Genomic DNA, 25,877 nt, shown 5'->3' on the forward strand with positions numbered 1-25,877 from the left:
GAGCTGGCGCCCCCTGCTGGATGCAGTGGGGTACCGCGAGGAAGGCGCCACCGTCGGGTCCTCCGCCCGGAGCCTGCTGCACCTAGGGAACCCAGGATGGCTGTGCGCTGTGGCTGACTGGGCCCCGCAGGCTTCTCTCCCTTCTTAATTCACTTTAGCCAAAGCAGGTTTTGTTGTTATTGGGGTGGTGGAGTCTTTCTAATAATATACCTAATGCTTGAAAGTAACCTAAACATCTGAAAAATGACCTGAGTTTTGTGTGTTTTCCAGAAAAATCAGGTAAGAGAATGTCTTCGGATGAAGTGAGACTTTGGCCTGGCTGACAAAGGAAATTTGTATCTGTCATATCCAAGAAATTATAACACGGACTTTTTTGAGCGCCCCCGCAGTTGTGTCTCACACCTGTAATTCAAGCCACTCTAAAGGCAGAGGCAGCTGGAGCCGAGGTTGGGAACTACTTAGGGAAAGATAGCATGAGTCCTTGCGTCAAAAAATTGAAACATAAGGGTTAGGAGCATACCTTGAGTAGCAGTGTACAGAAGACTCTGGATTAATTCCCCAGTACCATTTAAAATATTTTTTTTAAAGGTACATAGGGGTCCCCAGCATCTGATTTACAGGATTCTAAGACACTTGCCTTAGTGGGTTGCTTCGTCATAGATCTACACATTTCTGACTATGAATATAAAGTTATTATTTTAAGTTTTAGCATTTTATTTGACCTAAAGTTTTGGAGTTCCTATCCTAATTTTACGAGAACATTTTCACAAAAACCCTGTGGACCTGGGGCCCTGTGCTTACTAAACCCAGTGGAGAAATCAGGTGATCTGAAGTGGAGAATTCATTTTTCCACAAAAAAAAAAAAAATTAAGAGGGGATTTTTAGGAGGCGAGTTCTGTGGTCTCTTTGAGGACATAAAATTCAGACTTAAGACTGAGCAGACTGTAGTCTACCTTCTTGTGTAGGCCTTGATATCACATCCAAAAATACAGGTTAAGAAAAAGGTAAAGGTAAATAAATGACAGTAAAACTAAACCTTAAATGTTTATCTCAGAATTAGTATTTATTTCAGCTAGCTCTACACAGGCAACTATGATTCATGTGTAGATCTCCTTGCTCTTTTAAGACTAGATTGTGTTACTCTGTTTATAGGAATATCCAGGTGGAAGACAGGGAACTCTGAGACAAAAAACAAAAACAAAAACAAAAACTGGAATGTTTTAGATACCTAGAGTCTTTACAAGTTAAGAAGCTTTTATTTGTGCCTCTGAGCTACAGGGCCTCAATTCTGGTATAGTGTGTGTGTATATGGGGAGGGGTTATTTATATTATTATCAAATATTTACTTAAATCAAAGGAGAGGTACTCCCAACTGAGACTCCACAGTTCCTGCGGAAATGACCACGGATCAATGCAAAGGCTGTGAATGTAATGTGGGCTGGCAGCAAGGATCTCAGTGGGAGTAGCTAGGCTCTTAAAGCAGCGGGATGCCTTGCTCTCATTTCCTCTCCAGCTAATTGTGGCTTTACTACAAAGTTGGAGAAGAAGCAATCTTTCATGACTAAATACCCCTCACAAATCTCAAACACTGCCCAACTAGAGTCTTGTGATGGGGATTTTCCCTTGTCACCACTGCTTAGGGGAGCTGAGCCTCCCCACACCCAGGAGGGGTGGTGTCATATGCTAACCACACAGCAGGAAGTGGCTAACTTTCTGATTCTCAGGAGAGATCCAAATGTGTTTTTATTCTTTATTCACTTAGAGCTTGGGCAGTGGCTATCTTTACTTTGGTGGGGGGGGGGGGTTGTGGGGTTTTTTTTTTGTTGTTTTTTTAATAGGCCATTTCCAGGCTTTAGACCTTCTTGTAGATCAGACACTTTCATTTTACTGAACGCATTCTTTGCTGGCTATTATAATTTTCTGGCTGTACTGTCAGAGACTTAACAGTTGAATTTTAGAAATGAAAATAATATATCTTGTGTGCTTGTGTTTCCATTAGAAGTGAAATTTGGTGTCTGACATATTCTAATGGGCAAACACCTGTAATCTCAGCACTTGGACTACCACACAAAAAAAGAAAGAAAAAAAAAAAAACACCTCAAAATCTAGATCTGAAGCCCACCTCCGAATTTACCCTCCTGTCATGATGTGATTACACACACCAGAAATTCCAATATTCAGGAGGCCTCAAGAGAGGAGAATTAGAGTTTGAGGCCAGACTGGGCTACATTCAAAAACGGTCCCAAAAAAGCAAGAGAGAGGAAGGGAGAGAGGGAATGTATGTATATGTATAATAGCATATATTATATAATATGTGTGAATTATCCTTTTTCCACTCGCCACCCTGTTTTTGTGAAGCACGAAGAGCTGCACTTACCATGTGGCTGTGAGCATTCAGTGAGTGAGTGTGTGAAAGTGACTTGCAGCTGGAAGGCACCCCAGAAGTGAGGGCTCCCCAGATCTGCTACACAGTGCTAAATAACATAGTATGCTGGGAATGCAGAAGTAACCATCCCAGGCAGGTTCAAGGTTGAAGAGGTGGAAGCTAGGGGGGAGGAAGGAAGCATTTGGAGCATACGCTATCATGTGTATTCTTTAGTGTTAAGCCAAGCCTCTGTGGGTATGATCAGTACCTACATTCTAAGTACCCCTAGGTACCTAATATCCTTTACTAAAAATAAACCCCAGAACGGCATATAGTAGCTACTGGCGTAAAGCTCTATTAATTTAGAAAGTTTTATTAATCTGAATAGAAGCAATGACAATTTCACTTGATATAAGCCAATTGTTTAAAAATAACATTGTGTTTAAATTAGACTGGTTTTGAGTATGAACCAATTTACTAGCTCTCTGACATTGGCAAAATATTATGTTCCTGTTAAGATTCAACTACCCTTTTGTAAACCTAGAATAACAATTCCTACCTCCTAGAACTCTGGTTAATGACTAAATGACATAATGTGTATGAAGGGCCAATAATAACAGCTTAATAGATGCTAGCTATTATTTTTAGTGGTGCATGTTTTTTGAGCTCCTGTTGAGTGCTTGGTATTTACTATGGGTGTTTTCATTCACTTGACAATTCTTGTCTAGTGCTAACAGTGTAATAACATGCCAGGGCTACAGCTGTGAAGCAGATGGGTCCCTGGCTGCAGTGGGTTTGCAGAGGGATTGGAGGAGGCAGTAAACAATAAGTAAATAAAAAGGCAATAGTAAAGTGAATTCCCAGCTGTAGCAATGAGTATGAAGGAAGTGGGAGGAAGAAGGAGGGAGCCTAGGGGTTTGGGATATGGCCTAGTGGCAAGAGTGCTGGGTTTGATTCCCCAGCACCATATATATAGAAAACGGCCAGAAGTGGTGCTGTGGCTCAAGTGGCAGAGTGCTAGCCTTGAGCAAAAAAAAGTCAGGGACAGTGCTTAGCCCCTGAGTTCAAGCCCCAGGACTGGCAAAAAAAAAAAAAAAGAGAGAGAGAGAGAGAGCCTAGCTCCGAAGTGACATTTGAGGAATCAATGAGGCAAGAATGATGAAAGAGAATTTCAGCAGAGACCCAAAGCAAAGAAGTTTCTAAACAGAAAAGCTTATGAGTATAGCATTGGTGTTGAGGAAGAGGAGACAAGTAGCAAAACCAGAGGCCAGTGATGGATACAGTCCACAGAGCCTGGCAGGTCATGACCAAGCAAAGAGGGTCATTATACCAAGGAAACATTTTTATTTATTGCATGAGGAAGCCATTAAAAGAAATTCTGGAAGGAAGAAAATGATGCAAACTCCATTAGGAAGGAATCAATAGGTGGGTGTCAGTGGCTCATGCCTGTAATCCTAGCTACTCAGGAGGCTGAGATCTGAGGAAAAGAGAGGAAAGGAGGGGAGAAGAGACAGTGGCCAAGAGTTCAGATTCAATTCTTTATATGATTTGTTTCACATCCTCATGTATCAGTGCTCAAATGTGAAATGTAATCCAGGATATTAAATAAGTGCATTTATGTGAATTATATGTTGTTTGCTACTCCATGAGAAATATTGTAATTGTAGTTGAGGGGCATAGAATAGCAAAGTGAGAATCAATTTTTGTTATATGATAGATCTCAGTTTTTATTCTGGCTCCAATATGTATTTGTGTCATCCTCTTGAACAATTTAAGCACTGTCTGTGAATTTCACTGACTTTATTTGTAAATGAGAGGAACATTCTAGCTCTAGAAGATTATGATTTGAAAGAAAATCTTACCAAAGTACAGTTCTGGAATGTTGTTTTGGATGGTTAGATGATATAATGGTTATTATACTTTTCATTGACAAATAAATTGATTTTTTTGTTTCTCTAATTTGGGTAAAAAAATTAACATTTAATAAATATTTGTGAGTTCTCATGTGAATCAAATAATATTTGCTGAAAATTATGTGTGCACCAGTGCAACTCTAAATGTTGTGCATCATTAGAAGTAGGAAATTGAAAGGGAATACCAAAACTGAGAGACACAGGGTAAAAAAAGACAAACAACTACAAAAGCAATATTTGCGAAACTGTTTGGTGTAAGTGAACTGAACACCTCAGGGGGGAAAGGGAAAGGGGGAGGAGGGAGGGGGGTATGAGGGACAAGGTAACAAACAGTACAAGAAATGTATCCAGTGCCTAACGTATGAAACTGTAACCTCTCTGTACATCAGTTTGATCATAAAAATTTGAAAAAAAATAATAAATGTTGTGCATCAGCCTACTTTACAGTCAAGGACACTGAGGCATGGAGGTAAGTTAGCTTACATCAAGCACTCAGCTAGGAAGTGACATTATTTAGAGTAAGACACCAAACAGCCTACTTCAGAGTTTGAGGCCTTAGCCATCTGCTACATGTTCTCCCCAGTGAGCCAACTAAGGAACTTGCAAAACTCCCTGCCTCATTGCCTTCAAATGACAATATATATGATGCACGACTCTATAACAAAATTATATTAACCTGCTGGGCATTGTTACAGTTTCCTATTGAACTCCCTCGAACCACTGGAGTGTTGAAAGATAGCATGAACTTCACATCTAACAAGTGGTCCAATTCAAATGTCTTAGCAAACTGCTTTTCAAACTCTATGTGTTTGGGTTTTTTTTCACGCCAACTGGAAATATTTAACTTCTATATAAAAAGTTCCATCTACATGATTTTTAAGAGGTGTCAATGAATTCAAACATGGAATCAAAAGTTTTTAGATTTCAAACAGAGTGGGAAGAAACATTAAGTGAGATGCTAAAATGTAAAGGTTATGCATTTTAGGTATTCTATGTTCTAAGCTTCCACATGTGGTACCATGAAATATCCAAACAAATTCACCTCTCCTTAGAGCATCACTGCTCAACTAGTGATAATTTTTCCATCCCTAAGATGTCAATCATGTCTGGAGATATTTTGGGGTTCAGCTTTCCAAGCTTGAGGAGACAGGAAGTATATGACTGGTATCTACTGGACTGTCAAACATCCTATAATATACCAAAGCCCATTCTCCATGAAGACTGGTTTGGCCCAAAATGTTACTTGTATAGTAGATCCTCTTTATTTGTGGTTTCAGATTCTGTAGCTTGATGTACCCATTGTCAGCCATTGGGTTGAAAATATTCAATGACAAGTTGCAGAAGTAAATGATTTATGAGATCTCGATTGTACAGTAGTCAGATGAAACGGATTGTGTCCTGCTCTGTTCTGTGCAGAACGTGAATCATTCCTTTGTCCATGGGCTGCCTCCGTGTTAGTGACTCAGTAATCAGGCTGGTTATCCAATAGACTGCTCAAGTATACTTTTGCTCAAACAACCCTGAGGACAAAATAGTGTGACACAAAAGAAGCATCAGGGCATAAACTGGTGATAGATTAACTGTAATTGTATGTGACAATGCTGTAAGTAAAAAGGAAAAATAGTATGTGTAGTGCTTGATACTCTTTCAGTTATTCTTTAGGTACCTTGGGTTGTATACCCTCAGATAACAGGGGCAGGGGTGGGCTGTATTCAGGTTGTAAAACCCTGTCATGAGAATATCTATAATGTAAACGTCTACAGATGCAGCTGCACGCAGAGCACTTGCCTTTCATATGAAAGGTTCAACTCCCAGCACTGAAAAAAGAAAAATAATCTTATGTGATAATTCATTTTGCCCAAGATCTGGGTGGGGGGATGATGTGTGCATCCAACACAATGTGAGCCTTTCCTTTGCCAATGATATTCCCTTTCATGAACAAGGGAATTTGTTTAATGGATTGGATAGAAAAACAAACAAAATGGTTTCTCTGCAATTTGGGATTAGTGTCTGGTTTGGTTTTGTTTTTGCCTCGATACACTTTCAATGATGACTTTGCTGCTCCAATCACAATTGCTTGAATTGATTGACACTAGCTTCACCACATGATTGAACTTCTCTTTTGATTATAAATCATCACCCTATATCGGGAATTTCTTCTGACTTCCTTTCAGTAAAAAAAGAGCAAGCTAACATTTTTCCATGCAGGACAAAAAACACAATAGTGAACGTCACTTGATCTGTAGTACCATGAAATATTTTTCTTCATTCCTTCTTCCCTCCATACCTTCCTTCTTTCCTTTTCTCCTGTTTCTCCTCCTCTGCTTCCTCCTCCTTCTACATCTTTAGTTACACAGTTATAACTAATCCAAACCCCACCAAACTCAAGGTCAAATCCAGATAGTCAAAACTATGTGCTATGGAGCTCTTCTCCTAATGACAGAGTCTTATTTGCTCTATTTTGGTTAAGGTTTGTATGAAATTATATTCTGCTCTGAGGTAGTGCTTATTTGGTAAGGCTATGAAGTCACGAACAGCAAGCCCAGATACTACAGGACAGAGCAAAGTAGACCAGATAGAAGGAGACTCCACCACCTGCCTGGCATTGTCAGCAAAGCATTCTTGATTGGCCCTCCCCTCTAGGCCCCCACACATTTCAGGGTGATCCATCATGAGCCACTCCATGGCAGAAAGCAAATAAGAGTACCTGAACACATAGTTCATTTTTCCACATGCAAAAATTGTCTGTCTATGTTTTATAATATAATAGCAAGGTGTTTTTGTATATATTTTTTAAATTCTATATTGGAAGATCATGTTCAAGATCTATGTCCAAGGGGCTGTGTCATTCAAAACAAGAATGGACATCACTGTTGGCCCCAGTACCCAGCTGAGCCAGAGTTTTGCAGATCGCCAGTCCCCTTGCTCTTGGTATCTACTTTTCCTTCCCAATGACACTGCTATCTCTGTGTAACATGTATGGTGTGCTGTGTGCTCTGCTCAGGCATGATACTGGCCATGATCGTGTTCACTATCATTTCTTGAGCAATGTTTGGAGGTCGCCTTTCTTTCTACTTTTTAATTAATGAGTCCAGGTAGTTTCTTGACCTACTTTTAGGTCTCAAATACTTGTTGCCATTGAAAAGCATGAAATCCTTTCAAAAAGAAGGTTTTTTGAAAGACATTTGCACATATCTTAAAAATATATATCAAATATTGAGTTATTATTATTGAGGTGGCTTTTGTTTTTTGCCTAGCTAAACCCACTATCCTCTAATTGTGAACTTTGTTGTGTAAGCCTGTGGCTATTTCACAAGTCCTTTGAAACTCTCCACCTCCCTTGGGGCCTAATCAATGTTTTATATCAATTAAGCTCCGAAGGACCAGAGGCTTAGTGAGCCTAACAATCTTGACAACAGGCTCATTGTTAAGGAAAACAAATTAAAAGGTAGAAATTAGACCTTCTCTTATGAAAGGCCATTAAATGAAAATGTTTACCTTGGGCAGCCACACTTTTACATACCAGGTTTTGAGCTGGGTCACAAAATGTCATCACCTCTCTCTCTCTCTCTCTTTCTCTCTTCCTCTCTCTTATATAAATATAGATAATTATATGAATATATTAATAAAATATTTTATACATAAATATATTTAAATAAACATATAAGCTATTTATATATTTTGAATATATAAATACATATATATTTGTCTGTGAGTTGTGGCAATTCATTGTCTGAGTTAAAGTTGTTTTATGTTTTGTTTTATGCAAATACAATATCAAATATTTTATTCCAGTCATTATACTAAATGTTGCAGATAAACCTATTTATAGTAAACCCAAAGGATCTTTAAGTCTTATAAAGATAGAAATTCTCTTAGTTCTTTTCTAAAAAAAATATTAGTATAAATTAATTGTTTAAAGTCACTCCCCCCATTTTCAACTACACTAAAAAATAAGCTGTAGGTAAGGAGTAATTATAAGAAGCTGTTGTTGGGGAATGCAAAGAACTTTAAAATACTTGGCTGTGGTAGATTGAAATGTGTCTCTTAGAAATGAGTATTGAAGTTTCAGAAGTATGAGATCTCTGACCATGAGAGCAGATTTGAATTAGAGAAAGAATTCTAGAAATGGAGGGACAAAAGATAAACAATACAGTAGTGGTACTCACTAGATACTATGTTAAAAATGAACTACACAACTTGTGAATGGGGACGGGAGGGAAAACCTGGTAGAGAGAAAGGAAAGGGGTGACATTGTCCAAAGGAAATATACTCTTTGCCTGACTTATGTAACTGTAACCCCTCTGTCCATCACCTTCTCATGACAATAAGTAAATAGGATTCTTTGTTACAAATATAGAATTGCTCTAAACAACTTCACACAGAACGGAGTCAAATGGAAAACTAAAGTCATTCATGAGTAACTGACGATTAACTTTTGGAAAAGGAGAGGAAACATCGATGCATCAGAATGAACAATGTCACTTAGTGTCATCAGCCTCTAATGGCATATCCTATCATTGCCAGCCTCCCCCCTCAGCATGCCTTCTGCAGCACGGGGCTAACAGTGATAAACTCCTGGGTAGAGAACCCTTTTCTCTATCTCCTAAAACATGCCCACTTATCTTAAGTTTTTTTTTAAGTTAAATTTGGACATAAAATTTTTGAATGTATGTAAAATTCCTTGTCTCTTTTCATGCACACTGTTTTATAAACTTTACACAGAAGCTTGACGTGAACAAATATATATTCATTCATACATCGTATGTGCTAATACTCCCACCCACTCATAAGCCAGACTGGCACTCAGTATCTTAGAAGTGTTATCCCTCCATTCATCCATCTATCCTCCCATTCAACAAATATCTTCGTGTTCTCACAGGTTCCAGAGTCTGAGTTGATCCTGGTGTCAATGTAGTACAAGAGAAAGTTCTTGCCTTCACAAAACCTCACTCCCCCAAGATTCCTCCTATGCACACACCAAAAATAAAACCAAACAGAAACAAATAAAACTCTAGAACTAGTTTTTAGGATGTTTGTAGGTTTTTAAAAGTTTTCATTAAAAACTAGTTTTTAATAAGACTTATGATGTGTCAAGCATGCTTTACACATTTAAGCTGGTGTTATGCAAGTAAAAAATTAAGCCTAAGAGACTTGAAAAATAATCATCTATTGTCAGTAAGTGATGAGTAACAGGAATGAGAATGAAAACTAAATTTTATTGGCTGTAAGTTCATCCTTATAACACCTATTACACACACACACACACACACACACACACACACACACACACTCTCATCACACATAGCCTTTAAATATCTTCCTCTACTCCTAAATTAGAACCTAGAGCAACAACTTAGTCCCTATATAACCACAGAGGCAGTGAGTCCTGCTCTTACCTTTCTGCGTGGCTACACAATCTTCTTCCCCTTTGCCAGCCCCCTCTTGGGGTCTGCCCCATTGGGCGCCCATCAAGTCCTTAAATCCCACTTTAAACTGCTCTCCATTTACAGAAGAAGAATTATGAATTCTGTGAGTCTCACAATCTCAAAGGCTTCCATTGGTATAATAGTTTCATGGGAATCTGTGCCCTGGGGGAATAACTTCTGTTAAACAAATGTGTTCAGAACCATCCAAAGTTCAAATGAGTTCATGAATATGATGGAAGTTTGTGAGCAAGTTGGAACAGGGAACATTACACTTCATGAACAAAATATTTTCCCTGTAGTTCCAGCCTACTTTACCTGGGAATGATTTCAACACGAGAGAGTTGGATTCCCTGTTTACTGAAGGGTAGCTTCTCACCTGGCTAAAATTAGCTTTTAAATCACCGGGTTTTCTGCTGCTGCACTGCACATGGTCCCCAGTGGCTGCGCACTGAAACTCTCTCTTGCCTCTGCTGATTACCTGTGATTATCTACCTGATCAGGTTGTCAGGTGGCTGCACATACTAAACACCTTCACATCCACCATGCCTTCATTCGCTCTCCAGAGATACCTTTAATCAGGGATTTCATGCCTAGATTGTCCTTGTGTTCAATTAGAGTTGAATCATGCTGTAAGTTGAACTCTCTTTCCCAGATGGGACTTGAGCCTCTTCCTGAGCCATTCTGGTTTTATGACATGCCCAGACGAGCTCAAAATTAATTTCATGGCAGGAGACTTTCTATATTTGCTATTATGATAGATTTATTTCCACTTCACACAGAACTCATAGGGACTCTGTTTCATCAACATTTGAAAGTCAATTTCAAAGTGATTGCTACATTCTCCTATTTCAGCTCTTTTTTTTTTCTAGGTGTTTTTCTGCTAATTGTGCACTTGTTTGGGTGAGGTTTAAAGCTCCTCACTGCCTGAGGACAATTTCTCTGGGCCTCCTCTGCATGTGCTGGTTATTATGGCCACATCTGACTTTTCCTGCTATATAATCGTATGTGGTATAAGAGTTGTTATTTTTCAGCATCATTTCTCCCCAATAATAAGCAGATTTGAACCTTTCCCAGTATCCCTTTTAAAGTAGTCTATTAGATAACATATGGATTCATGATGTTGCACATGAATTTAAAAACTCAATATTTAATACTTAAATAACAATTGAAAATGTTCTTTAAAAATGTTATCGAGTAGTTGTTCAAAGGGGTTTCAGTTTAACATGTCTTCTTCAATGAGGTACAAGAGTTAAGAGTTTATGCCACTTGATTGTAGTGGCATGGACCTGTAATCTAAGTACCCAGCTGGCTGAGACAAGAGGATCATATATTCTTGGCAAGACTAGGGTACATAGCAAGGCCCTGTCCTCTCCCACAATCTCCCCTGCCAAAAAAAAAAAAAAAAAAAAGAGTTAACTCCTATTGTGAATATATCTGAAAGACTGTTCTAAGTAGTCTGCATGTAGAGCTCACTTGGTTCTTACAACAACTCCCTGAGCAAGTACTTGTTCCTATTTGCACATGAAATGAGTATATAGAAATTAAGGTGACCAACTGGGGTTGGGTGACTTGTCTCAGTCCTCAATAACAAATAGAACTTGCAAATACTCATTTCTGATTTATTTAAGTTTTAGTTCAATATTATCAAGCCTCATGTTTAGCAACTATGATTTTCAAAAGCCAGTGCTCACTATCTTTTCTGTTGTAAATATTAATAACTAAGAGAAACATTTAAAAAGGGAAATAAAGAGTCCCATTTTGTGTGTGTGTGTTTGTAACTACTCTGAAAATAACGAAGTAAAAACAGAGCAGGCGGTTCATTTCCATTTTTTGGTAATTATTTTGCTGCCATCTAGTGTCCTGAAGGAGAATAACATATAGCATGATTATGTCTTCTCATTGGCATTGTATTTAAGTACGCGAAATTATTTTTCTTTTAAGTTACTAAACTTATATACATTAAACTTAAAAATTTTAAAGCCTCATATTCACATTTTTCCCATTTTTTCTTGCTTTTCTTCTTCCTCTGGAAAATAATATGCTCATGTCAAGGGCTTGGCTTTTTAGTATCAAACAGGAAAGCATTTGGAGAGAAACTAGAAATGAATTAATTTTCTATTAATATGCTATTTAATGCACTTCTGGGCCACATACATTTTTATACTAATTGTATCTGTGTCGATTCTTATTTAAGTAAATGATACATCAACAACTAAACTTGTTTATAGTTGGGCAATGTGTGTGTGTGTGTGTGTGTGTGTGTGTGTGTGTGTGTAATTGATCACAGACACCGAAGTCTTCAGTTTTACATGGTCTATGTAAAATACTTTAAATCTACCACAAAAGTATTCACTACTTAGACATTTTAAATGTTTGTAGATCAAGATACCTGAATGGTTATTTGCTTTTTCATAAATATAGGCCATCTCCAATTTAAAAGGGTGATTGTTATATATTTATCCTCCTGTTAGTGCCCTATATTCTAAGAGTTCAGGCTGCTGCTGCTCCATGTGTATGCTTTTAAATATATGATCATCTGAATAATGGGAAACAGTTCCAACTACTTTCGGTCTTATTTTGAAATGTGAAGATGTGGGCAAAGACAGCATTCTGAGAAACAAAAGTTGGAAGCTACTGGAGCCTTTCTACGTCAGCAGCCCCTGACTATGCCTCTGTAGCCTGTTATTGTCTGAAGTATGATTGTTTCTCCCCTGGAAGAAGAGGACGCAAGAATGATTTCAGCATTCCAGGGCACATTTGTGATGCCGCAGCACTGTGAATCAGGGGAAGGTTGGGAGGAAATTTTAAGTTGATGCATAATTGTAAGCACCAACCACTACTCATAATATGTTCTGCTGGCAAGTTTCCAATCTAAAGCTTAAGAAGATAATTTTCTAAGAAGGTCTAAACTAATCAAGATGCATAAAAACCAGTGTTCACAATAACCATGTTGAGTAATGTGTGGTTTGAGAAGATGAGTAATTTTCCCAACCACCTTTATATTCATGATATCATATATTCATCCAGTATTCACTGTTTATCAAATGCAAGACATAGCATTAGGGGCTATGGTAAATATCAATGTGTAAGACTCATACCAGTCAGTGCCTTGTTGAGCTTATGATCTAAGAATAGCTCTTTGGACCCAGTGTTTTCACAACTTTTAGACTAGACTCAGAGCTACTTCTAAGTGACATCAGGCCATATGCCTGCCCTATACAGAGTGAATCCTGAATATATATATATACATATATATGGATATGTGTATATGTATGTATATATGTATGTATGTATGTATGTATGTATGTATGTATGTATATGCACTAACATTACTAGGTACCCTGAGAGAATCAGTTTGTGTATTAACACTAATGATCAAAGCTCCATACCTTCTAAATTTCAAGGGATTTAATTAACACAACGACTTCACACTGACCAGCCTGGTTTTGCTTCACCCAAGTGGTAATCTATTAAATAACTGCAGCCTCACAGGACTCAGTCATGTGATTTGGCTTTTAGAATCTCAGGACTTTCCTAACCCAATGCTATTTTCCTTCCTTATGGTAATGAGCATTTTGTTGCCATTTTCTGAAGTCATTAATGCATTAGCCAGTGAAGAAATAAAGGATGATAAAAGCCATTAATTGCAAAATTAGCAGTTGAATGTAGTGATTATAAATGTTTGAAAGGTTTAAACATAGGAACTTTTGTAATGCTGGCCTAGTGTTATCCCATAGCATCTTCTTTTAAAAAAAAAAATGACATAAAAGCTGAACTCCATACCCGTAGGTATAAGTAATCCTAACCAGCCACAATCCTAACCAACTTTGCGGCCTCTGGGAACTATTCTGTGCTCTCAAACCCTCGGTCTGCTTTCTTCTGAAGTTTTGTCATTAACTACCTTGTTCCCTCCCTGAAGAATGGAGTGTCCCAACTCAAAACTTGAGTCCTTTATCAAATTTATATGGTTTGTCATCCTCTGTTTCACTCCATTTTTGTTATGTATAAATTTTTTTCCAGGGCTGGGAATATGGCCTAGTGGCAAGAATGCTTGCCTCGTGTACATGAAGCCCTGGGTTCAATTCCCCAGCACCACATATATAGAAAACGGCCAGAAGTGGCGCTGTGGCTCAAGTGGCAGAGTGCTAGCTTTGAGCAAAAAGAAGCCAGGGACAGTGCTCAGGCCCTGAGGCAAGCTCCAGGGCTGCGCCCCCCCCCAAAAAAAATCCATTTAAAACACACGATGTCTGAGAGGTTTGTTTTGTTTTGTTTTGCATCTGTGTCTTTATTGCTATTGGTGACCAGTACAACTGCTTCCGCTCCAAGTATTGTTGTCCATTTCTTCTATTCTAGATACTATTCATTCCAACCTTAAATTCCAGAGATATCACAGACAGCTTTTATTTTAATAAGCATGCAGAGAATAAAGTAGTGAAAAAAAATAAATGGCCCTGCTTCAGGTAAAGAAAACCATCTCTGTGGGGAAGAAACTCAAACACTGGACCAACTATTTTAAAACTGTGTTTTCCTGTCACTGATAAAGCCAGAATCTTGGTAGCTGAAGTTTGAGTAAGTGATGAACTTCTTGATGCTGTTATGGAAGAGGTAAACATATAATTTCAGTTCCTGGCATCCACTGTCATTTTAATCTGTAACAGATGCTATATGACCTTCATACACACCTATTCCCACATAGAGACTCACTACTTCTAAAAACTGGATACAATCACAATAGGACAGCAGGAAACATGAGACTGTGAAAATTAAGATCCAGAAAAAACAATGGCACTCACTAGCTGTTCTTTTCTTTATCCTTCCATCTGTTTCTTCTCCATCAAAGCCTTACTAGAAATACTGTTTTATAGGAAAGATGGTTATTATAAGGGCAATGTGTGAAAATCATGCTTTCATATTAGATCTTGTCAACGTAACTGTGGTGTCTTGGTGATGACATCACTCACATGCCTCTCTTGCTGTGGAAAAATGAAATATAGTCAGAGGGAGGAGCACCAGCAGGAGGCCATGAACCAAGAGCTCTGGGACCAGGTTTCCTTTCATGAAGAGGGCAATATTCCATGGGCTCATTTGAAAGAGGCTCTCACCACCCTGCCCTTGATGGGCTGTGGAGGGCGCCAGTTCCCCACCAGGGGCACCGGGGGCTCATTTTCAGCACTGGAGAAGATACTGCGCAGCTTGGCCATCTACAAAGGCAAGGGGCAGATCATTAGCAAGGCTTTTTTCCCCTTTGGGCATGCAATGCCCACCAAGTGAGAAGTCACTGGCTTTCTAAGAAGTACAAGCAAACTAGGAACCCTGCGCCAGGGTCCAGTCCAGAGCAGCAGCTGACTCTAGTTCGTCAAACACTATTTTTATTTATAAAACCTCCCCTCCTTTATTTACTCCAAGATCCTCATGCACTCCGATCAAATCCTTTGTCTCTTGAATTTCTTCTAAATTTTAATTTGATGAAATCAGTATGAAGCAGACACTTTTATTAAGGGTGATGGCAATTTAGCACCTCAGTGCAAATATGAACAACTTTTATAATCTTTCATTGTGTAACTTCATAGAGTCAATTATTTTTAAAGAGCAGAAAAAAAGTAGAGTGTACATTTTAAATCCTAAACTTTCTTTTTCCTTAAAGCATAAGAAAGAGGAAAATATGCATTAAGAATATTGTTTTGATAGTAAATGTTTTTAGCTTTATCCTTGAGAAAGTTTCATTCCCTTTTCAAAATGTTAGTACCATCAAAGGAGACCATTAGAAATGGTGTGTGTGTGTGTGTGTGTGTGTGTGTGTGTCCATGCTAGGGCTTGACCTCAAGGCCTGGGCACTGTCCCTGAGCTCCTTTGGCCCAACACTAGCACTTGATCCATAGCACCATATCCTGCTTTTCTTAGTAGTTTATTGGAGATAAGAGTCTCATGGACTTTTCTGTCCAGGCTGGCTTTAAACTGTGATCCCCAGATCTCAGATACTTGAGTAGCTAGGATTATTGGTGTGAACTACCAACACCCAGCTTAAATATGATCTTTTGATTAAAAGAATATCAATATATATACTTAGATCCACATGGGAAGAAATCTTGTGTCTTAGGCAAGAGACAGAATGGTGAACTGATTTTTACTATTAGAATAAACTTGCTGCACATTCCAGGGTACTTCGCTGTGTTCTCCATGTCCACACTTACTTTGTTTCTCACAAATAGTTTTTCCTTGAAAGTCTCTTAGTCACCATTGCTAGTACATTCTTTGGATGAACAGAAGAAATAGCAGAGGCCTGAGAAGAAGGGCTGAGAACTATTAGAAGACAGAGAAGAACTGGAATGAAGATCCTACATTTGGTTGCATTCATGGTAAGCTATTTGGTGTTTTAAAGTTTCAATGTATTTTTGTGTTAAACTGGAGAAATACAATACTCCTCACAAAGATATTAAATCCTTTCCAATTCCATTTACCTTCCCAGGCTTGGGTTTGCTGTCCTATCTCCTAATTAGTGCTTAGAATCTGAGGGAATTTCTATTGAACAAAGACTCACTCACATGAATTGAAACCCATAAATACAGTCAGTCATTGTTCATGATTACAAGCACTTTTAAACAACTGCATTTATCTGGGTACCCTTGGGAAGCCCAGTTGGAGAAAGCTGAACAGGTTTTGTGTAATTAACCAAGGCTAGCTGACATCTCTAGCGGAGAATTTTGATCAGCACCCATTTACCAACTACATATTTTCAATTCAGCATCTATCAATTCCACAGCCAGTCAGTGATGCAAGTCCAGGTGTTCATAGGGCTCTGGCTGCTGCTTACCTGATCAGAGCTCACAGTCATGGGCTCCTTCAGCAGCAGCCACACAATACATTCCTCACAAGGTGGAGTGGTGAAGGAGCCATGGTATGTCCAGTAGTCGCGGCAGGCAGGGAAGAGGCAGGATGGATCAAAGTGTGTGAAGGGTGCCTCCTTGCCCTAGAAGAGTACCGGGCACAGACACCATGACTGGGGACATAAACTCTACCCTCCCCTAAAGTCTCACTATTTAGTAAAAAAAAAAAAAAAAAAAAAGAAAGAAAAAGAAAAAAGGATTTCAAATGCAATATGCAAAAATACTTATTTAGAGTGGTACTAGAATTTGAACTCAGGCTGTACACTTGCTCCAGGCCATCTACCATCTGAGCTACTTCTCCAGCCTTTTATTGTGTTGGGTATTTTTTGAGATAGGGTCTGGCTTTATACTCAGGCAGGCATGGAATTCTACTGTCCTCTTCATTGGGATAACAGACATGCACCACTGCAGACAGTCATTGGTTGAAATGGAATCATGTAAATTCCCTCCCCCTCAGGCTGGCCTTGAATTGTTATTCAAGATTTTTACCTCCCAGGTAGCTAGCATCACAGACTTGAGCCATCCTCACAAAGTTGTCATGTAAAACAGAAAGTTGTAATAAGTTTTAGGCCTCTGAGAAACAAAAGGCCAAGGGATAGGAGCCTGGTTATTATGCTGTGAATTCATCTAATACAGTTATTGAAATAGTACATGCTTTCATTTTTTACTCTTAGTAGAAGTATAAGTCTGTCACTTCTTATAAGAGCAAACTCATGGTGGATCTGAAATAGTCCAATATTATTTCATATAAGTTGAGTTTTGGTTCTTGATGACCATTAGAAAAAGAAGCTTATAATTTTTTTAAATGGTAAATTCAGAATATTTCTCCTAGCAGTAAAATTTAAGAGTGGCTAATTCAAATAGTTCCAAAGACAAGTAAAATCTGTGTATTCTCTAGAAGACTCTACTGTAGAGATGTATGGGTTCTCCTGACTAGGACTAACTAGACCAGCTTTAAGCTGGAGACGGTGTTACACACCTGCAATCCCAGCACTCAGGAGATTGTGGCAGGAGGACCAAGAGTTGGAGGCTAACCTAAGCTGCCTAAGGGTGACTATCTCAAAACATCAAAGAAAATAAGACAGAAAAGATCAGCCTTGTCTGTGATACTGTGCACTTGTATGGGAGGAATGAGGAAGGGGCCAACTGATTCCTTTCTCCTCCGCTTATTACATTGACAAAGGCATTATCTGATAGGCTGAACCAATCAAACAAAATGATGTGTGTGAAATTACCCTGAAAGTTCTTTACATAAACAAACATAATGGTATATAGTTTTATATGTATGATAAATATAGTCACCAAACTTAATGACAGACTGCATGAAAATGCAGAAGAAGGGTGATGAGCTCTGCTTTCTCTTTGAAAAGGGAAAATGATTTTCCTTTACCTTTGTTTTAATTTTATCCAGTGCATCAAGAAGAAGCTGGAACTCGCCTTTCTCACGCCCTATCTATAAAGAAAATAGAAATCCAACATCATGTTTTCTTCTTTCTCCATAATTTAAGATAGCCTTACAAACTGATTTTGATCTATTTACATGCAACTAGTGTTTATACATCTGCCAGAATATCTTGCTCCAGGCAAAACTTAAGTTTATTTCTCCTCCAAGATTTTAGAATACACATTTTTTGGTCTAAACTTAGACTCCAGTACTTTGAAGTACAAACCCACAAAATTACATGATCTGATTCTATGTCCTTAACCTTCTCTTTAGCATCTTTCTACTTTCTTTTTCATAGAGTTAAAGCTAAAATAGACTCATCTATCCAAAACCAAATGCATTCTCTTTTGTCTTAGGCCTCATCTACCTCCTTTTGTATCCTATACAAGCATCAAAACTGACCCAATGGATTCAGAACATAAAACAAATTAGGTCACTCAAAAAGAAAGAAGCCAGATTGTCACTTATGGATTAAAATCTAGATTGTGTTACCAGTAAATTCATGTGTTAATGACACTAAGTCCTCTTTAAACCAAGGCTGGCTGAACAACACACACATTCCTGGTGCTATCTTAGCCTGGGATCATGTGGGTGGGGGCCACCTTAAGCCGAGGGGATGTTCAGCCAGGCGCTTGGCCTCACAGAAGTTCTCAGCATGAGCTTTTCTGGTTTCCAGTGCAGTCAAGATGGAGTAGTGGAAAAAGATAATGAGTAGATGTCCCCATTTCCCCCATACCACTCTCCCTGGAAGCCTCTGTTCCCAACACATGGGCACGTGCACACACACACACACACACACACACACACACACACACACACACACACACACACTTAAGCCAGAAGAGAGAAAGAAACTCATGGCATTTAAAGCATTGATAAGGAAGTAAATTTTGAAAGAAAAAAATATTTATATATGGTTACTTTTCACCTTACCTTCAGAAAAATGCCAACCACAGCAACTCCATCAGGTTGCTTCAAGGCTTCCCCAAAAGTGTTATACTTTGGATTCCAGTGAACCAAATGGAGCTGAAATCATAAAAGGCAATTTATAGGGTAAATTCCAGGAGTAAGAAATTGTATTTGAAATGATCCATAATAGACCTCAAAAATATATTGTCTAAAGGTTGTCACTTTACCCTATCATAGAAGTTGATAAATTTCTACACATTAACATGCAATACTTGGGTAAAAATTTTAATATATCTCCCTTTACTTAGAGCTCTAGATCCTGGTTGCAACCTTATCTTAATTTAGAACATGAGCACCAGTTAAAGTTAATCAAGTTTCCTATATAGAGTTACTCAGAATGGCAAGAGAATAGTTTTTAAGTAGTTACAAAATATTTCATTCTAGATCAACAGGGTGAAATAGTTCCATGCACAAAGGTCAAATCCGAAGTCTTTGCCACATCTGGAAAAAATCTTCTCATCTTTCCCTATTTGGAAGCTTTTCTCAATGATTATCTCACCACAAGCTCACTAGCTGGGCTGTAGGGAATGAATACAGTTAATTACTCTAGGTTGCTTTGAGTCTAACCAGCAATTAAGCATCTGAATGATTCTACTGTAAAAAATGTCTACAATGTACCTTTAGGTTTCTGTCTCTGGCTCTATGCTGACCAGGACCTGACCTTGCAAAGAGTGTGTTAGGGAAAGAAATTGATCCTCACTTTTAGGGGAGGGATTCCCACTCACAGGCGTAGCTTCATAAAGAGAATAGGTAGCGAACAGTTTTCTCTTTGTAACTTGCTACCTTGATATAAGCTACGCACGCGCACATGCATCTACACACCTTCCCTGAGATATTAGAACGTAAGCATTGGTCAGCTAGCAGATGCTATTGGTTTATTCTTGTAAAGGGACTGAATGGGATATTAGATACAATGAGGAACTCTGAAGTAAACTGCATAAAAGAAAAGAAAATATAGCAGGCTAATACTCATTGACTATGTGCCTCTGATATACAACTTACCTGTGCCTCAGTTGCCTCATCTGTCACCCCTTTTATGAGGTTGCTGAGAGGATCAAATGAATTAACACATGTAGGTATTTAATAAGTGTTAGCTATTCTTATAATTCTGGTGTTTTTTTTTGAGGACCCCAGCCTTTTTTATATTAAGAACTATAATAATGCTAGGCTTGCATATGTTTCTTAACATAGCATTGGAAATGTTGATGCACAATGCTAGCCATCCTCATCCCATACTTTGCCATCTATTCTAGCATGTTTGGCAGACTCTGTTTATGCTGTAGTTTTCCAATGTCAGTCTTGAAGCAAAAGCAGCAGATGCTGGTTTGTTTTGTGTGTGTTTGTTATAGTTATTGTTTCTAATTTGTCTGTTTCCACTATAGAAGACCTAGAGTCAATTAGGGAAATTCCTCGTACCTCCGCTGCATACTTGACTCCATCCACTGTGTGCTCAGAGCCATGATCATCTGACGAGCCCCAGTGAAGATGAAACTGGCGAAGTCGGTAGGGTCCAGAGAGAGGACCACCTCTCAGCACTACAAGTCAGATAAGAGGGTCAACAGTGAATTCACCTGGCCTTTACTGACCTCTATGCTACCCAAGCACTTTTATAGAAGAAACTTGAGTGGGAAAAGTGGTTGGTCTGCTGAGCACATGGAGTGGTTCCCAAGCACTCCTCACAATAGAAAGTCTTGTCTACCACTTGTAAAAATAAAATTAAGAGACAAGCAGGATGCATACACCCAAAGAAGAGGTCAATAGTGCTGTATGATGGGCTGATCTGGGCAGCTCAGAGGCAGACTAGAGTGATTGGGACTCCATTCCTGGCTCTACCTTTGATAGTTGTGTGATCTCAAACAGGTTGCTAAACTTCTCTGAACACATTTCTTCATCTCTAAGAAGGCGATAATAATTCCACACTTTCAGAGCTGCTGTGAAGATTAACTGAGATTACATACCTTAGCATGCTCACCAAGCCTGCATAGTGATCACTGTGTAAAAGAGAATTCCTTTGCCTCTCTTGCTGTAACTACACTTTTCTTAAGATGCCAGAAAAGAATTCCCAACCACATCATCTCAAATCATCAGAAATGGAAAATTCAGAAAATTTCCTGGAAATTAACCAATGTGGCCTGCTGTTAACCTTGATAATTCTTGGTAATATTACCTTTGGCTTCCTGCATATGTATTTCAACCTATCACTTAATTTGGTCTCAATTCATGTAACCAGAGAATCATTTGAAGCTTCAGATAACTTCTAAGGGATATTGAGGACTATGTAGGAGCCATAATATCAAGATTTAGCAATATAAACTAGACCAAAATGACAACCAAAGGGTAATGGCGACTGTGATGCAGTTCTAAAATAATAATGCTGAGCCTGGATGAGTTTGGTCACACAGGGAGGAAGTAGTTTGATTTGTAATTTTCTAATCTAATCACTCCAATAGTTCTCATCTGAATTTAGGAGCCCAATTTATTGGAATAAACCATAGATATCACTAATATTCAACGTTTTTGCTTACAAATGGTGTTTTCATGTGATGCAAACTAATAAATATTTCCTAATGTTGTTTTCTTTTCAAAGTGGAGTTTGATTTAAATGGTAAGAGGGAAAAAGACAACAGCATGAAATTATTATCTAAGAAGATGCAAACTTCTATCTTATGCTTTGCTTGCAACTTTCTAATGGGAAGGAATTATGACTATCATTCTTTGCTAGAGCACCACTAACATTTTCCTTTATATAATATGTCAACAGGAATAATTTCAACTTTGTGAGAAACAGTGGTTGCATAACAACATCAGATTATTAAAGGAGGATCACAAGCTCACTTACAACGAAATAAAGCACTTCTAATCAGCTTTATTGATTTCACTGATTTCTTACCAGCATAGGTTAAACTTTTTAAATCATGGGACTTTCCAGTTTCATATCCACAAGTACAACCAAGAACAAATTATTAGAGATTTTAGAAACTCTCATCAGAAGAGATTATTCAGATGAAGCCCATGAAAACACTGAAACCAAGTCATTAAGACTCAAACAATGGCCTATTGTCCCCACTGGATTGGCTTCCTCCCAGGTAGGTGTGTGTGTGTGTGTGTGTGTGTGTGTGTGTGTGTGTGTGCGCGCGCGCGCGCACGCGCGCGCCTGTTTGATTTATTTCTTTGTAAAATGGAATCTGAGGAACCTTCTAGTGGAAGCCTTGCTCTCCAGACTGTGGTCAAAAAGCATCAGAACTCTCAGCACACAGGCCAGGAGTGTCCAAAGAATGCTAATACGGATCCATCATTGCCACCACTGGCTATTTCAGGAGTGTGTTGCTGATGTTTAGCTTGGGCCTGGGGCCATTTGTAGCAACCAGGTGATGGCAGAGTGCAAGACATTCCTCTCCAGTACATATATATGTATATATACATATATATTTCCTTACAACTAAAAGCCAATTCCAGCATCTTCTCCATTTATAAGAATGAAGTACTTCCTCTGCCCACCAATTTGGTGTCTTTGTCATAAACCACACTTTGCCTGAAAGTGTTCCCGCCCCCTGCATAAGTCCTGCACTTACTCGACCTGTCATAAGTGTCATCAAACACCACTCTGCAGGTCTTCCCATTGTTCAGGATGGTCTTGGCAGAGCCAGGATCATAAGATGCTGACCACGGCTGCAGAGAGGGGTCATGCTTGATGTCTTTAGTGTGCAGCTCAATGGGAGACTGGTTGTCCCCCTTGGCAATTGGGTAAAGTTCATGCCAGTGGTCAGGACCTAGGAAAGAAAGTTAAGGGGATATACTTAGGAGTACAATTCAAGATCCTTTTCTAATGGATTAAACCAGCAAGATACACAGAGGTCAGAAGTGATTATGAAAGGGTTTAAGCTTCAGATTGGGCAATACAAGATAGCATTGAAAACCAATGCATTTGTTTTTGCTCATAATACACCCAGAGATGATATTTAATTCCATGTGTTCATTCTGCTAGCTCAGAAATGTGGCCTAAATTGGGAAGTGGACTTTACTTATTGGCCACGTATATTTTTGCATTACTTAGTGGCTATAATTTCCAAGGCAATTTATATACCTTTTGCCATGAGTTAGGTAGATGCCACAGGCAATGCAGAGATCTCATAGCAGCATCTGGCTCAGAGAGGTTGTGCAGTGGCCTAGCTCACAGACTGAGGTGCAATCACAAGCCTAACTTGTACGTCTTCCATCTCAGGTGAAACAGGGTAATGGAAAACCAGTTCCTGAGCTCCCCTGAGCTTCTCTTTCCTGCAAGTAAAATACTAAGAAGCTAGGAGAGGGAACGAAGTAAGAAGAATGAAACTAGACCAACAGCATTCTGACCCAGGGTACTCCCTAGACCTTCCCCCTTTCTGAGCAATCTCTGGAGCCACTGAAGCAGCGTCCTGGACCCGGGTCCTCTGCTGCTCGCAGCACTCACCATTGTGGCTGGCGTAGCCCCACTCTTTGGCCATGCTTTTTTTCCTCTGTGAGCGCTGGACGACTCTGGGCTCCTCTCTCCGGCGTCCTGCAGAGTTCCGGGGAAGACTTCGCCTTTTATACGAGTCCCCAGCGCATGGCATGGCCTTATTAGGTCAGTGAGGGTGGGGCAGGGGGGGCCTAAACTGCGCGGGGGGGGGGAGTTGGAAGGCAGAGTGAGGAAAGCCAATGAATTACAAGAGCTGGACAGCTGTCGATGTGAGGGGGTGGCAGAGCCCCCCCCCCCTTCCCTGCCTTTCCCCGGAACCCTGGCTCCAGCCCTTCATCTCTATCTCCCTCCCTCCCTTCGAAAGCAAGGGAGAGGGCTTTCCAGCAGTGAGAGGGGCACAAGCTCTGGCGGCTGGCGCCAGCTGCTCTCTCCTCCCGCCTTCCCTCCCTCTCGCCCTCTCTCCCTCTGCCCTTTCCCTCCATCCACATTTTGGGGAGGCTCCCTGAGGGAGAATGAGCAAAGATGCAATGCTGTAGCTGTGTACAGCCACCAACTAAAATGTGTGGCTCACAATTCTAAGCGCTTCATTTCGAAATTGATTTCCCCCCGCGGGCCGGAGGTCAATGGTCTCCCGAAGCTTTGATGAATTTATTGCGCGGCAGTGATCCGGTTACCGAGGCTGGAAAGAACACCTAGGTTTGACTCCTGCTTGGTCCTCTTTGAAGAAAAAAAAAAAAAAACTCTCAGAATATCCTAGGGGCAAAGGATGGGAAGGAAAAGGCTGGAAAGGTAGGCTCTCCGGCTCTCCAGCTCCGTTATCCGCCACAGAGTGGCCGTGCTGAGCCAGCATCGGAGGAGGCGTTGCCGGCCAGGCTAGGACCTGGTTCCTCAGGATGCCTGCCTGGGGCTGGCTCGAAATCGGGGAGATTTCTGTACCCAGTTGCACACGGAACCGCACATTGAGCTAGCTTAGCCTTACTCCAAGAGTACCCGGGGGCATTGGAAGGCCACAAGATAAGCTATAATGCCCCCCCCCCCAACATAAGGCTTCACTCTCCAAAATGGAATGAGATATTGGGATGGGAGGGGGGAATGAAAGAGAAATACGTTCACAAAGTCACTTTAGAAATTTGTCTCCCCTCTCAAACTATTTCACAACACAATGAACCACACAAAAGGAGGGGGGAAAAATAACAAATCCAGTGTGTGTACAGCAAAAGTAGAGTTTAAACTAACTGGTTATAGTTCCTATTGAAGACAACAAAGTAGTAGATATTTATCTACAACTCTGCCAGCAAATTGGAAAATTTGTGTTTAGTCCAGAATACATTTTTTTTAGAGACAAGAAAGATAAAACGAATATCAGTGTTGTCTTGAATAAATCTTCTATAGAATACATTTTCTTACACACATCTACTTTTATCTGCAACCTTTAAATTTTATTTTGCATTTGGCTATTATAAAACTTATCATGGCAAAGATAGCTCATCGCTCAGGCATGTGGAATGACTGACCACACTCATAACCTGGACGCCAGGGGAGTCAGTCCCCAGGGTATTTTTGTGACTAGGGATTATTTGACCCACACAATAGCAATGTGGGATCAGGAAGCAAGGCAGTGGGGAGAAATGCAAGCCAGCACAGCAAAGCTAGTGCCCTTAAGACCCTGAGTTCAAACTTGTCAACTGTGATGAAAATTTCTGCCCCACTGTGTGCGCTGGGATTCAATGTGTTACATTGTAGCCAACAAAGTGTCTTCTGTTTCTATTACCTGTGCAATTAATGCTATGAGTAAGTTATATCCACTTCTAATACATTCCGTTGTTACAATACCTTGTACTCTGGCAAATGTGGTTAGAAGATTGGTAACTAAATTTCATGTTATTTGATACTGTGGCAAATACAAACAAGGTTTGCAATAGTGGGTATATACCAAAAAAAAAAAACAACAACCAAAAAACAGTCCAGAAATTTATCATGCAATTACTGTATGCATGAGTATCTTTTATATTTTTATTTATTCATATTATTTATTTTATTTTTAATATTTATTTATTTAGCTGGTCCTGAGGCTTGAACTCTGGCACTGTCCCTGAGCTTCTTGTGCTCAAGGTTAGCAGCACTCTACCACTTGAAGCACAGCACCACTTCCACCTTTTTCTGAGTAGCTCATTGAAGATAAGGGTCTCACGACTTTCCTGCGTAGGCTGGCTTCAAACTATGATCCTCAGGTCTCACTCTTCTGAGTAGTTTGGATTACAGATGTGAGCCCGGGCACCCAGTTTATGTACATATTCTAAAATGGAATGGTTTGTAGTTACTTTAAAAGTATGCACACTAGGAGAGTTTAAGGGAAGGGGTGACATTTTCCAAAAAGACATGTTCTCTTTACCTGACTTATGTAACTGCAGTGCCTTTTTAACAGTGTGCACAGTAGA

General features: G+C 39.6%; 1 protein-coding gene across 1 annotated transcript; it reads right to left on the reverse strand.

The window, feature by feature from the left end:
• Positions 1-13,953: 13,953 nt before the first annotated feature.
• On the reverse strand, positions 13,954-23,606 carry Ca3 (carbonic anhydrase 3). The gene is made up of 7 exons (XM_048358848.1): positions 23,452-23,606; positions 22,577-22,774; positions 20,421-20,539; positions 18,969-19,061; positions 17,982-18,044; positions 16,519-16,674; positions 13,954-14,908 (listed from the first exon to the last, which is right to left on the reverse strand). The coding sequence occupies exons 1-7, from the start codon at positions 23,591-23,593 to the stop codon at positions 14,789-14,791; spliced, it is 891 nt and encodes a 296-aa protein (XP_048214805.1). The 5' UTR covers positions 23,594-23,606; the 3' UTR covers positions 13,954-14,788.
• Between the last annotated feature and the right edge of the window lie 2,271 nt (positions 23,607-25,877).

The sequence above is a fragment of the Perognathus longimembris genome, chromosome 12, assembly GCF_023159225.1.
Source record: "Perognathus longimembris pacificus isolate PPM17 chromosome 12, ASM2315922v1, whole genome shotgun sequence".
Classification (NCBI taxonomy): domain Eukaryota; kingdom Metazoa; phylum Chordata; class Mammalia; order Rodentia; family Heteromyidae; genus Perognathus; species Perognathus longimembris.

Coding starts and splice junctions, on each gene's coding strand:
- Ca3 (XM_048358848.1), bottom strand. CDS start 23,593: ATGCCATGCGCTGGGGACTCGTATAAAAGGCGAAGTCTTCCCCGGAAC. Junction 20,540..22,576: donor TGACACTTATGACAGGTCGA/GTAAGTGCAGGA, acceptor TCTGACTTGTAG/TGCTGAGAGGTGGTCCTCTC. Junction 14,909..16,518: donor TGACTGTGAGCTCTGATCAG/GTAAGCAGCAGC, acceptor TTGCCTTTGTAG/ATGGCCAAGCTGCGCAGTAT.